General features: G+C 33.5%; 2 protein-coding genes across 7 annotated transcripts in view; one reads left to right on the top strand and one right to left on the bottom strand.

Moving 5' to 3' along the window:
- rargb (retinoic acid receptor, gamma b) overlaps positions 1 to 2,743 on the bottom strand; it is a 142,467-nt gene extending 139,724 nt beyond the window's left edge. For both annotated transcript variants that reach the window (XM_073915377.1, XM_073915375.1), the window contains exon 1: positions 2,570 to 2,743. The gene's annotated coding sequence lies outside the window, so the exon portion shown is untranslated. The remainder of the gene's footprint in view (positions 1 to 2,569) is intronic.
- Positions 2,744 to 2,814: 71 nt separating this feature from the next.
- The window catches only part of faim2b (Fas apoptotic inhibitory molecule 2b), a 28,713-nt gene continuing 17,006 nt past the window's right edge, over positions 2,815 to 14,521 (top strand). For 3 of the 5 annotated variants that reach the window (XR_012386636.1, XM_073915369.1, XM_073915370.1), the window contains exons 1-11: positions 2,815 to 2,960; positions 4,869 to 4,932; positions 5,302 to 5,378; positions 5,472 to 5,536; positions 7,148 to 7,201; positions 7,303 to 7,353; positions 7,457 to 7,496; positions 9,465 to 9,502; positions 9,604 to 9,691; positions 11,779 to 11,928; positions 12,481 to 12,654. Coding sequence is in view for 3 of the 5 variants with exons in the window: in XM_073915369.1 (XP_073771470.1) it covers positions 2,946 to 2,960; positions 4,869 to 4,932; positions 5,302 to 5,378; positions 5,472 to 5,536; positions 7,148 to 7,201; positions 7,303 to 7,353; positions 7,457 to 7,496; positions 9,465 to 9,502; positions 9,604 to 9,691; positions 11,779 to 11,928; positions 12,481 to 12,630 (792 nt within the window). In the remaining 2 variants the exon portion in view is untranslated. 5 annotated transcript variants of the gene reach the window in all.

Below are 14,521 nucleotides of genomic sequence, written 5' to 3'. Positions count from 1 at the left end.
GTCATTTCCAAATAAAGCGCCTAAAAATTATTATTAAAAAAGGCAAGTGTTTCATCTGTAATTTAAACTGTGCTCTAAAGAATGGCACTGTGATGAAAATATCATTAAATGTAACAGTTAATTTTTTGCCAGATAATTACCAGGACATTTTTCATCTATCGATTTTTTCAAAGTGTCCAGAAACATAAAACTATCATTTTGGCCTGATAACAAATAAATAAATAAAAAATTAAAGACATTACATTTGTATATGAAAACAACTAGTGGTGGAAAGAGTGCATGGTTCCCGCTACATTCATTCTTCCATGGCGCCACGGCTACATTACCGCTTCTCATTCAAAACATTTTATTTTTTTATTAGCGGGTAATAATCGCACCAAAACGTATTAAAGGGTAAGTGAATTATAGTAGCACAAACTTTTCTGTAACCGTAGTAGTTGCTTTGCGTCATTTGTTTACTCTTTAAGGTGACGCGCTGACTGACTGACTGACAGACAGGTGCGTGATGCATGAGGCCAGCAAACACGACGTATAGCAGTTTCACTTTACTTCAGGTCGCCTACTCTTAATTCTACTCTGTAGGTATTGGAGACATTCATAAATATTCCTAGCAAATGTAATAAATGCTGGAGACATACTCGTTACATAAACGCACTAAATCGCACCCAGCAGCGTTTATTTGAGAGCGCACAAGAAGATCTGCACGCTCTTGAAGCGGCTAATATTTGAGGTGGCGTGCAAGAAGTTTTGTGCGCAATTGGCGCGCAAGCGAAGAGATTTGCATGCTCGTAGGCTATTACATAAATGCGATCCCGACTTCTAATACTGCGCTCACAACAGTTGTCATTACAATAACGCCACAGGTAAATCTGTGTAAAAAAAAAAAAAGGCCTGCCGCCACAGCTGGAAAAAATTCAAGAGGAAACACTGGAGTGGAAGATCCTTCAAGTAAAAGCACCATTACTTGCCTAAAATGTAGTGCAAGTAGAGTAAAAGTATCAGTTGTAAATATTACTGAAAGTACGAGTAAAAAGTAGAGCTTTTAAAAGTACTCATGAGTAGCGAGTATTACACTGTGAAAAGCTGATGAGTTTACATGTTATTTGTGGTTGTGTGTAAACGTAACATTCTGTAGTGCATTTAGTTATTGCCCAGCAAGCACACAACGTCATAAAACGTTAATATTAGGCTAGATTTAGGTTGTGATGTCAGGTGACCAAAATTCAATGTCTATCCAGCATCTAAGGACAATATTTTGACATCCAATAACAATGTCTAATGATGTTAACATTTGGTTGATTTAAGGTTGTGTTGGAAAGTGACCAAAATCCAACATCGAGCAAACATCTTAAACCAACATCCTATTGACATCAAATACTGACATTTATTCATCAGGTATTGCAACCAAAATCTATCGTCTGATAGACGTCATAGTGGTAACATCCACACAACGTCAAGCTGTAACATCATTAGGCATTGATATTTAGTTGCTTTTAGGTTGGACGTTGGGCACTGATGTCGACCCGATTTTAATTTCCAAACAAAATGCAACGTCCCCACAACACTGAGGTACAAGGTCAATCTGAGTGTTTAAGGTCATTCGGTCATCAAACAGTAACCATCCATCATCTTCTCTACAGCAACATCCATCTAAACAGTCCCTTGGTCAGTGTGTGTAAAGATTTTGGACATCTTCTTGCACACGTTAAATGCTTCCAAACAGTTTGCTGCAAATATAAAGCAAAAGCATTTATAAAGATTTAAGACCTACAGCACAACATTTAAGTAGATTTAAGACTTTTTGGGGTCTAAAATTTAACTTTTGGGATTTAAGACATTTTAAGACTTTTCAAGACCCTGCCGGACGGTAAAGTCTAGTCTGGATATGCGGCCGTGATATGCACAATAACATAGCAGCATTATTTAATGACCAAGTATAACAATAATTAATATGTTTACAGCACTGTGACGGATGGGTTTAAGCGTTTAAAAATACAATTTATTGACTAATTTAATAGATAACATGAATAATACTCAGTACAATTACTGTTTTTAACTTACTGTGATGGTTGTGTTTAGGGTTGGGGTTGACATTAATAAAATACAATGAATGGGAAATTTAATAATTAGAAAATAAACAGAAAAATATAGAATAGAAAATAAAAATATATAGAAATAAATTCTCGTTAATTTCCGGCCACAAATGTATCTGATCTATCAACAACCCCTGCTCACCCTGCTATTTTTAGTCAATATTTCTTTTTACAATAAGGGCCTAAACCGAAGAAAAAAATGAATTAATTAAGTTAGTTAATAAAAATAAAATTACTAAAACTTCAATCTTAAACGGCCCATTTTTCTTGAAGGCTCAATTTTCCTGATACCACTAGCCTATATTTATATAGACTTTTTTAAAATGGCAAAAATATTAAACTAATACCAAGCCTACTACTAAAATAATAATACTAAATATTTAAAAATAAAAACATTTATAAACAAACTGACTGTAATACTCGAACTTTGTCAACATTTGGTCGTTTTTGCGCGATAAACAAACAAACAAACGAACCTCACACGATTCCAGCAGTTTGTTCTGAAATAATCGGCTCTGGCATCTTCTCTTTTCTCCATTCAGCTCTGTAATCCTCCATTGGGTGTGTGTTTTTAATCTGCAGGAGTCTAAAAATAAAGCACACCGTCGAGGAGAGCGCGTTTTAATGAATCTGGTGTTTCCCGCTCAATCAATCCCATCATGCAGCGCGTTCCGAGACTCTGCTGGAAAGCGCTAAAGCCTGATGGGAACTAATGCGGATTAACCTGAATACACACTATAAAGACTGAAAGAAGACTCCACGACGGAGACACACACAACAAACACACAGAGAGAGGAATAAAACTGAGATAAAACACCCGCCATCGTCGACTGAAGAGGAGAAATAAACACAATGACACAGAAAAAGGTAAGAATGTCAGTTAACTAGATCAATTAGCGTTACTTTGGTAATTGAACTGAACTGACAGTGGTAGCATAAGCTACATAGAGATTTGTCTAAATTGTAAATAAAACAGAATATTATGTTGATTTAAATAGAAAAACAGCTTGTAAATTCATATTTTAAACTGTAGATTTGTTGTACTTATTAACGAAATTTTCTTATTTCTGAGTAGAAATTGTGTTTTCATATTAAATAAATTTACTTTTTAAACTGTAAGGAACTAAATAAATAAACTAAACCAAAGTATAACATGATATCAGTGATTAAAATAATGGTTTCAATCATATCTGACTGAACTGAATTCATTCATGTTTATTAAATCCTCAGAAGACACACTTGGATATTTCTATAAGCAGATCATATATAGATTAAGAATCATTCTTTATTGTTAATTCTTTGTTTATGTAAAATTATAAACATTCATGAAGTGACTAAAACATATACACTCTCCCAAGATGTCTTCTGTCCTGGTTTTGCCTAGGTCTGTTAATCTCTAAACTGGATTAAATCATATTTAGTCTATAGTATGAGCTTAATAAAGTTATTATTAATACTCTTACACAAGCATTACATCTGTATCCTATTTTTAAACTACTTCGTAGTTGTGACTTTTATTTTCTGTTGAACTATATATATATATATATATATATAATTTATTTATATATATAATTTATTTATATATAAATTCATTTATATATATATACAAATTCCTGATATATAAGCTCCTGATTGGTTAACGCGGCACAAATGTCCACTGAAGTTCATATTTTCGAACTCGAGTGATTCACGCGTCAAATGCTCAATTCGCGCCGCGCCATTCGCAACGCACCATTCGCGCAATTCACGTCATTCGCGCGTATTGCGCCACAGGATGTCTATTCGCGTGTTTGCATTGATGTAACATGTAAATCACTCGCGCTTGACGCGCGTTCCGCGTCTGGTGTGAACGCTGCATAAAAGAAAATGTATGTGGGAACAACACAACATAAAAATGAAGTGATGTTTTGCAGTCAGCCACCTTTTGTTAAATAATTTCGAACTGCAATAAAATATCTCCACATTTTCCATACTGCTCTTTTTTTGTGCATAACACTTTATATTTTGTTTATTATACAATTACTAACATTTTTTATGTATTGAAGGTCTAGATTCACAGACATTATTTTTTGGTATATTATTTCAAATATTATCTAAAAATAGCTATTAGTTTTTGTTTTTTGTTTTTTTTGGTGGGGCCAGTAAAAATTTTGGCAGGGCAAGTAAAAATTTAAACTACTGGCCTGATCAGATCAGTAGAAAAAATCCTTGGCGTTGAACCCTGATATATATAATTTATAATTTTTTTTCCGGAAATGTAAAAAATTTTTTTTTATAAAAGCCTGGAGGTATTAAGACTTTGCAAATTCGTAGGTACAGACATCTATTGTGTGCGTTCTTGGCATTTTCCCTGTCTTTTTAATTTTGTTCATATCGATATCGGAATTATATCAAATCGACCGAAATTAAGAAATATATCGTGATATTAATTTTTGCCATATTGTCCAGCCCTACCCTAATCCCAACAATGACTGAAGGTGGACACTCCTAACGGGAAAGGGAAATGAACATGCTAAACAATACTGAGTGATGCAGCATTACTCTCAGCCGATAATTTTCTGCGACCAAAAATTCGATGAATAACTAACATGAACACAATTATAGATTCCTTTTGTTGCATATTTCTGCTGTGTAATTGGCTCTTAGGATCAATATTGAGTCAAAACGTCCAGAGCTTATCATCGTTATCGTTATAAATTCAATTGCGATTTGATATGCTATTGTTTATCGGCCCAGCCCTACCGTGATGTTTTCTAAATGTGTTTATGTTCGCAGGTGGCTCCAGCAGATCAGGCTGTTGAAGGAAGCAAACCTCCAAGCTACGAGGAGGCAAACGCAGGTGTGTATTACAGCTGACAGTCAGCTTTCTGGCAAATTTACTTAATTCAGTTCAGTTATTTTTATTTTAGATCTCGCTGCTATACATTTAAAAATTAAATATATAATCATATACTTACAGAAAAGTTGTATTATCCTAACCCTTTATACATCATTATTTTATGGCTATCTTGAGTGGAATAGTCGCTTCTGATTGGCTAGTCACAACATTCCAATGTGTGTTAGTCCCAGATAACAATTGCTAAATAATACAAGCTCATCCGGGAACTGAGATTCACTTTGCACGACTCTGCATCTCCATACAATAAGTAATCCATGGACCTATGAGTGCACAATATTATTATAATTATTTTTATTCATCTCTCCACAGGATGTCCTGGTTATTACTATGGCGACGGAGGGTTTACCTGGGACGACGCTTCTGTAAGACGAATCTTCATACGAAAGGTAGAGCTGTGAATATTGAAGTGAAAGATGAATTAAGTTGTTATTGAGTGAGGATGACTGTAAGAAACGTGTGTTTTATGTTGTGTATTGCAGGTTTATTCCATTCTGATGCTGCAGCTCTTCTCCACAGTTGCCGTTATTGCTCTCTTCACTTTCCAGTGAGTCTCTCCTTCACTTTTTCACTGGCAAATCCTGCTCCTTTGTGCTGTTTCTGTTTTGTTTTCATTGGGAAAGGACATTTGGAAATCTTCAAGACACGTTGACTTTAGAAGCAAAATAACTGAAGCATTTCGTCTTTTGTGATGAGAGCTGATTGAAATGAAGTGTATTTCTGCTTAGACCTTTTTCTTTCAGTACATTTTCATTTTTTAACTTCTTTGGCAATTTTGATTTTAAATATACACTTACATAATTTATGATTTTACTTATTTCATATTTCAATCAGTTTTCAGGTAAATGCGTCTTGATTTAAGAAAGTGTACGTACAATTTATAGAAAAAAAGGACTAAAATACTACTTTTGTCAGATTTTATTTATTACTGCGAATTTATTTTCAATTTTATTATAATATATATATATATATATATATATATATATATATATATATATTAGTAAATAGTAATATTATATTTAGTATTTTATATTAACATTTAGTATAAAAATGAATAAAGTGGTAATTAAATTTATTTATTAATTTGAGTAATCAAGTTACTTTACTTGAAATACAATAATTTTATTAATGTAATTAGCAATTAACAACTTTTCCCAAGTGTCTCAATTATCTTTTTCTGTGTTTGCTCCAGCGCTCCAGACAGGATGTATATTTAGACTCATCTAATCCTGTACTCCGCAGTCGATCTCTCTCTTTTTTATGTTGTAGTGCTGTATATATACCATAGTAATCTGGTAGTGTTTGCGCTGCTATGGCTCTTTCGGGGTTAATTATTGTAATATCCAGATTGCACAAGAAATACTGGAAAAAGTCTGTAGACTGATGATATTTCATGTTGTTCAGCCTTATAATCTTAAAATGTAAGCAAAATCTCCTGGTTTGTCGTCACTTTAGACATTACGCTAGAGAATCATTCAAACACTAGCTCTAAAGTGACGTTAGTGAATAAGCAGCGGTTTCTGCTGTTCTAAAGTCAGGTGCATGTGAATGAATGGTGGAAAAAAGTAGTTCCTCATATAAAAGGCTTTTAAGACTCTCTGTGTTTGATTTTTTTCTTATATACACAATTATGCCGGCGAACTGTTGTATAAACATGATTGAAATGAAGTGTATTTCTGTCTTGACCTTTTTCTCTTAGTACATTTTCATTTTTTAACTTCTTTGGCAATTTTGATTTTAAATAGAAACTTACATAATTTATGATTTCACCTTACCAGAGAACAAGACTTAATATTTCAATCAGTTTTCAGGTAAATGCGTCTTGATTTAAGAAAGTGTACGTACAATTTATAGAAAAAAAGGGCTAAAACACTACTTTTTGATAGATTTTATTTATTACTGCGAATTTATTTTCATTTTATTGTAAAATTTAAATATATATATAAATAGTAATATTATATTTAATATTTTATATTAATATTTAGTATAAAAATGACTAAAGTGGTAATTAAATTTAATAATTAATTTGAGTAATTAAGTTACTTTTCAGTCAAACTAATTAGAAAAGTAACTTAAAATACAATTTTAATGATGTAATAATTAGTAATTGACAACTTTTCCCAACTGTCTCAATTATCTTTTTCTGTGTTTGCTCCAGCGCTCCAGTCAGGATGTACATTCAGACTCATCCAATCCTGTACTCCGCCTCCAAGTACGCAAATCTGCTTTTAATCAGGAATTAAAGACACACATGATGATAATTAAGGTGTTTATTTTGGTGAACCTCTAACTGTGTGTGTGTGTGTGTTTCAGTCTCCTGTTTCTTATCACATACATTTCATTGGCCTGCTGTGGTGATCTGAGGTCAGTTAATCAAAATCTCGATTAATGCTTAAATACTAGTTGCTGTCTTTTAAAAAATAGGCTGTAAATTAATAATCTCAATCCTCTGCTCTGTGTATTTCAGGAGGCAGTTTCCATGGAATCTTATTCTGCTTACAGTCTTTGTGAGTATCTGTTTAAAGATGCATTCAAGATGTGTTTTTACTTGTGGAAACCTCCATGGCAAGCAAAGTGCACCTTTGTCATACCTTTGTCAATTCTTAGTTTCTCTGGATTTATGGTTCATAGTTATGTGTTAACTAGTGCTGGGCAAAGATTAATGGCGATTAATTGCATCCAAAAGAAAAGTTTGTTTTGACATAACGTGTGTGTGTGTGTGTGTGTTTTGTGTTTTTGTATGTATGACATATATATATATATATATATATATATATATATATATATATATATATATATATATATATATATATATATATATATATATATACACGTGTATGTATGTGTATATATATATATATATATATATATATATATATATATATATATATATATATATATATATATATATATATATATATTTATATATATAAATAAAACACATACATACATTTTATATTTAAATATGAATAAACATTAACTCAAATGAATGAATGTGTATTTATATTTATACAACAGTTCTGTCTGGTTCTCGAATAGCTGATAGCACTCTCACAGCCTCTTCACCCTTATGTTTTACTCTACCCACACGAGTGGCAAGCAGAGGATTACAGTTTGACAAATATTGCAACTGTTGGACAACATAATGTACTTCTGAGGCTTTTTTTAGTCGAGAATGTAGTTTAGATTGCAACTGTTCAGTTTATTTATAAGGATAAAAATTCCTATTTAAAATATTGATATCAACCTGTCATACTGAGCAGAGCAAAGACTGTTGACGTTCTGCCACAAGATGGCGACAGAGACCACATAATAAGTCCTTAGAGGAGAAATACTTATTTTTCAGCATACGTTTCTAACTACAGCTAAACAAACCATTACAGAACAGGTTAGTGACATTCCGACAAGTCGATCTCTCTCTTTTTTATGTTGTAGTGCTGTATATATACCATAGTAATCTGGTAGTGTTTGCGCTGTTATGGCTTTTTCAGGGTTAATTATTGTGATATCCAGAAATACCGGAACAAGTTTGTAGACTGAAGGCATTTCATGCTGTTCAGCCTTATAATCTTAAAATGTCAGCAAAATCTCCTGGTTTGTCATCACTTTAGACATTACGCTAGAGAATCACTAAGGCATCGTGGGACACTAAGGCTCACTGCCTACAGCCACAAGAAAACACACACTTCCCCAATACACAGCCATATCGCACTGCTACTCATGTGATATTACTTATATACATAGTAAATATACACAGTACAGACATATATTACATGAAATTAAACTTTTATTTTGAATGCTATTAATCAGGATTCATTTTTGCCCAGCACTAACAAAGGATGACATCTTCAAAATTAAAAATAAAAATTTTGTCATTTCATGTATTTTTTTTAAAGACTTAATAAAGCTTAAGCGTGGCATGTTTTCAGACAACACAATAGCAAAATTTTAACTCAATATTTGGTGGAGTAACCTGTATTTTCAATCACACTATATGATCAGTTTCCTTTTCTGACCAATTTTCATTGTCTAATTAATAATGCTTAACTTTTTTTTCTATTTGAATTATTATAGTTTTTTAAAGAAATGTTCTCAGACCTTGCAATAATAAAAATATATAATTTTACTCAAACACCGTAATAAATCCAGCGAATCTGAGAATTGTCAACTTTTTCTATTGATGGACATGTTTATTAATGTACATATTTTATCAGGTACTATTGTACTAATAATGTTATGTAATAAATTATTGTTAAAACTAATATACCAAATTATACGAATATATATTAATTAATATAACAAATTATACGAATATATATTAATTAACGTAATTTATTATGAATTTAAATAATTATTGAACATTTGTTATTTAAACATTTATTAGTACCAGTATTAATAAATAATTGCATGAATATCATTAGTAAATATTAATAAATTTTTTCCCTTTTATTTTGCATGTGTTTGTGTGAACGCAGACTCTGAGCATGGCATGCATGTTGGGTTTTATCTCCAGGTAAGGGCATTTGTGTCGTGTGTTTGTTCATTCTCCAGCTGGATGCTGATGTTTATTGCGGATGTGCTGATGATGAGTGTTTGTTTTCCTCTTTCCGGCAGTTTCTACAACACTAAAGCGGTGGTTCTGTGTATCGGCATCACAGCGGTCGTGTGTTTGTGTGTGACGCTCTTCAGCTTTCAGAGCAAGGTCAGCAAACGCATTAATAACATCATTTTCTTGTGTCAGATATCCAGTATTGGGGAAAAATATTTGGTAACACTTTACAATTAGGTTGTATTAGTTAATGATAATTAATGTATTTACTAACATGAACAATTTTTAATAATGCATTAGTTAATGCTGGGTTGGGGTGGGGGTAGACGTAAAAAATACAATTTATTGGGTAATTTAATAGATAACATGAATAATACTCAGTACAACTACTGTTTTTACGTTACTGTGACAGCTGGGTTTAGGGTTGGGGTAGACGTTAATAAAATACAATAAATTGGGAAATTTAATAAATAATATAAATAATTCTCGTTAACTTCCAGCCGCAAACTATATCCGATCTAGCAACAACCAATGATTAGGGTAATAAGCTGCAGCTGTGAACCATGTGGTGCGCCTTCAGTGGGTGTATCAGAGAGATCCAACAAACAAAAGCTGCGTCCCAAATCGCATACTTATGCACTATTCTACGCCATATTGTAGTATAAATAGTGTAAGTAGTGTGTTCACACTGAAAACTCTTAAAATAATAAGAGCACTTTAATTACCCGGATGATGCACTCATTCAGCCGCTAAAATGAAGTGTGTGATGATGGACACTTCACACACTCAACGACCGCAGGTTTGCTTACGTAGCGGAAGGGGCGGAGCTATCGGATGCACATGTTGGATAACTTTATTTATTTTGGATGGTGAAAGCAAAATTCTCCTACGAGAGTGATTATAGCGCCTCCTGATAATGAATGCAGTTTTACTCACGGCAGGTATTATTTGATAATTCGGTCGTTTATTTCACTGATTTGGCGACCGTCAAACGTCATCAGGGAAACGGTTTGAACTTTCGGTTAGTGTGCCATTTGGGACGACACTACATATATATATATATATATATATATATATATATATACTATCCTATTGAGTGTGTAAGTGCATAAGTACATGGTGCATGAGTGCATAGTGTGCCATTTGGGACGCAGCTAAAGATTTTCTACAATGGTTCTGGTTATTTCTTTGAATTCAGATATCTTTGTCAGATATTTTATATACGGTTGAAGTCAGAATTATTCGCCCCCTTTTGATTTTTTTGTATTTTTTTTATTATATTTTGCAAATGATTTTTAACAGAGCAAGGAAATGTTCACGGTATGTCTGATAATATTTTTTCTTCTGGAGAAAGTCTTATTTATTTTATTTCGGCTACAATAAAAGCAGTTTTACATTTTTTTAAAAAACAATTGTGGGACAAAATTACTAGCCCCTTTAAGCTGTATTTTTTTTCGATAGTCTACAGAACAAACCATCGTTATACAATAACTTGCCTAATTACCCTAACCTGCCTAGTTCACCTTATTAACCTTAAATGTCACTTTAAACTGTATTGAAGTGTCTTGAAAAATATCAAGTCAAATATTATTTACTGTCATCATGACAAAGGTAAAATAAATTAGTTATTAGAAATAGGTTTCTAAAACTATTATGCTTAGAAATGTGCTGAAACAATCTTCCCTCCATTAAACAGAAATTTGGTAAAAAAATAAACAGGGGCGCTAATAAGTCAGAGGGGCTAATATTTTTAATATTAATATTTCAATAATAGACTTCAACTGTAGATGTTTATTAATGTAGATAGTTTTTATGAAGTTTAATCCTAATTAATAAACCTCAAATAAATGTATGTTGAATTAAGAACGTTTACATACTTTTATAGGTAAAACAACACAAATATTAAGCATAAAACTTTTGGATGGAGCACAATGCATAGCTATATTGCTATTATTGTTTTGATGTTCGAAAGCTCGGCTTCATCTGTGCTTTGCTCACTTTATTTAAACTCTCTGGCTTCACAATACTGTACATCACCCCAAACAAATATACATAACACAAATACATCCACAAGAATGTCCCTATGAGGTCAGATTTTACTAGTATTGCTATACTTGTGGGGACATTTGGTCCCTAAAATGTAAGGAATACACACACATAATCAAACACAATAAATTAAACCGTGAGTATCTCCATCAGTCATATACATGTAAAATATAATCTCTCCTTCTGTTCTCCAGATTGACATCACATCTTATCAAGGTCTGCTCTTCATCCTGTGTATGGTGATGTTTTTCTGCGCCATCGTCATGGGCTTTGTGGTTCCCTTCGGCTATGTTCCATGGCTGCACGCGGTCTACTGCAGCATAGGAGCCGTCGTCTTTACAATGGTGAGAAGCAGGGTCAACACTGAAGAGTATTCAATTCAAGTATATTGCTATACACAATAATGATCATTCCAAAGCAGCTTTACAAAAGTGCACAATATTATTACATTACAGTTAAAATCATAAGTTAAAAGTTAAACATTCAATTTTATAAGGGGTGTCAGCAGTGTGTGAATATAACCAGCTTCTAATTATTAAAATGAGTTTATTGTATTGATTATAATCAGACTCGACTAAAACAGTCTGCAGAACTTTGACTGACATTCTCCCTTTGTATGATGTCATCAGAGGGGGAAAGCCCCGCCCACATAAACAACAGCCCTGAGTGAGAAGCAGCCGTCTGTCCATTAGCCATTAGAGTGTTTGAGCTGCTGAAGATAATGTCAGCATAGACTCAGAGGATTATAGATGCACTCAAAAACATTTCACTAGTGTCCATTATAAATATTTGTTGGCTCAAAAAATAAATAAATAAATAAAAATTAACACAAGGCAAAGCTTTATAACATGTAGTATCGTAAATCAGACTGACCCACGTGTTTGTGTGTGTCTCAGTTTCTAGCCTTCGATACGCAGCTGCTGATGGGGAATAAGCAGTACACGCTGAGTCCTGAAGAGTACGTGTTCGCCACGCTCAGCCTGTATCTGGACATCGTGTATCTGTTCACCTTCCTGCTGCAGATGTTCGGACAGGGCCGAGACTGACCAGCATCACACAGGGGATTCAAGGTGCACTGAGATATTGAGGGAAACAACACTCACGGCCAATCAGAAGCAAGAGGGCGTGGCTTGTTGTTACTAAAGCTGATACATCAAAAGAGGCGGGGCCTGTGGTGTAACATGCATGTTTGTTTTGGTGCTTTCATGCTAAATTATTAGCCATTTTGTGAGATTATTTTTCAGATATTTCCTTCAAGTGCTGAAAAACACATTTTTAAACATATTGGGTCCAATCATACACCCGGCGCAATAACGTGCAAGACATGTTTGGCGCGATTTGTCGCTATTTTCAGACCAGCGCAAGCCTAATTTTCATGTTTTGCACCACGTTGTATAAATAGGAAATCCAATTGTGCCACTTTGTGGAGTCATAGGTGTGCTGGTCTATAAAGCAGGTGTGTTAAGGCGCATTGTTGGTGCGCTGAAATAGACCAATCATTGACCAACTAAAAGCTGTACTAAAGTCCAGCACAGAGCTCGTTAGTTATGAGAATATGCAGATCCAAACACTTACACATTGCTTAACACACACAGGAGGATCAGCAACACACAAATATCTTTCCAGATGAAAACAATTAAAGGATTAAAATGATACAGAATTCATTATTTTCTACATCAATATGCCTCCATGCCTTCTTCATCTCGGAGGGCTTTTTCAGTTTATTCATGACCATCTGTATATTTATAATGTTATTATTATTATTATTTGCAGTATTATTGATTATATGCAGATTTATATTTGCTTTAATAAACACCAGTGTAGATGTGTCCAGCTGTGGGGTTTTGGAGACGTCTGCATCACCATATGGGGCATTAGAACAGGACGTGTGTTTGGATGTAACTCAGTTTTCTGACTACACTTCATTATTATTGTTCATTTATTCCTTTGCTGGAGATCAGAACTGAATTTAGAATTAGTTTCTTTCGCTTAACACACTAAATTAAATCTGTGGGCTAATGGATGTGTTGAGTGGAGGGAGTTTCCACCGTTTCCTCACTCCACCAAAGTAAAGGAGTAAAGTAAAAAGGCTGAATGGAGGAGGCTCGTTCTTTATCCTCGCGCTGCAGATGTTCTGTTTAACTTTTTTCTCACTAGTAAAGCGTTCAGTTTTTACACTTATAAAGTCCGTCATGTAAATAGCAAATGGACCATGGATCGACGTAACTGGCTCTGATGAGAGACGAGACTCTTGATTGGTTTAATGCTCAAAACACACCCAGAACTCATTAAGAAAATAAGCACAACCCTGTTAGACCATGCGCTGCGGCGCAAAGCAGATTTTTTTTATCCTCAAAATAGCAAAAGTGGATTTGGATACGCCCTTAATGCTTTTGTGCCATGCGCTTCAGACTTTGCGCCTAGATCGTTAAAGTAGAGGCCGATAAGTTAAAACTAATTTTGAATCCAATAACTGATTTTGTCTTTGCAATCATGACAGTATGTAATATTTTACTGGTTATTTTGTAAGATACTATTCAGCTTTAAGTGACACTTAATTAGGTTTATAAATATAAAAATAATATAATTAAATATGAAAAAATTAAATATAATTTATTAAGGGGGCTAATGACATTAACCCTAAAAATGTTCGAAAAAAAAAATGCATTTATTCCAGCCAAAATAAAATAAATACGACTTTTTCCATAAGAAAAAATGGTAACACATTACATTAAAAGTCCACTAGTTAAGGTTAGTTAATGCATTTACTAACATCAAGTATAAATGATCTTGAAAAGCACTTATTAATCATTGTTACACATTAACTACTTATGCAGGATTAACAACTTTGAAGTTGTGCTTGTCAACGTCAGTTAATCTAACATAACCTAATGTTAACTTAAATAACATTAACTAATGGTACAAAGATGAACAAAC

This window comes from Danio rerio, chromosome 11 (genome assembly GCF_049306965.1).
Source record: "Danio rerio strain Tuebingen ecotype United States chromosome 11, GRCz12tu, whole genome shotgun sequence".
NCBI lineage: Eukaryota > Metazoa > Chordata > Actinopteri > Cypriniformes > Danionidae > Danio > Danio rerio.
The sequence above is the reverse complement of the archived record's forward strand: the minus strand, read 5'-3'. Positions and strand labels throughout refer to the sequence as shown.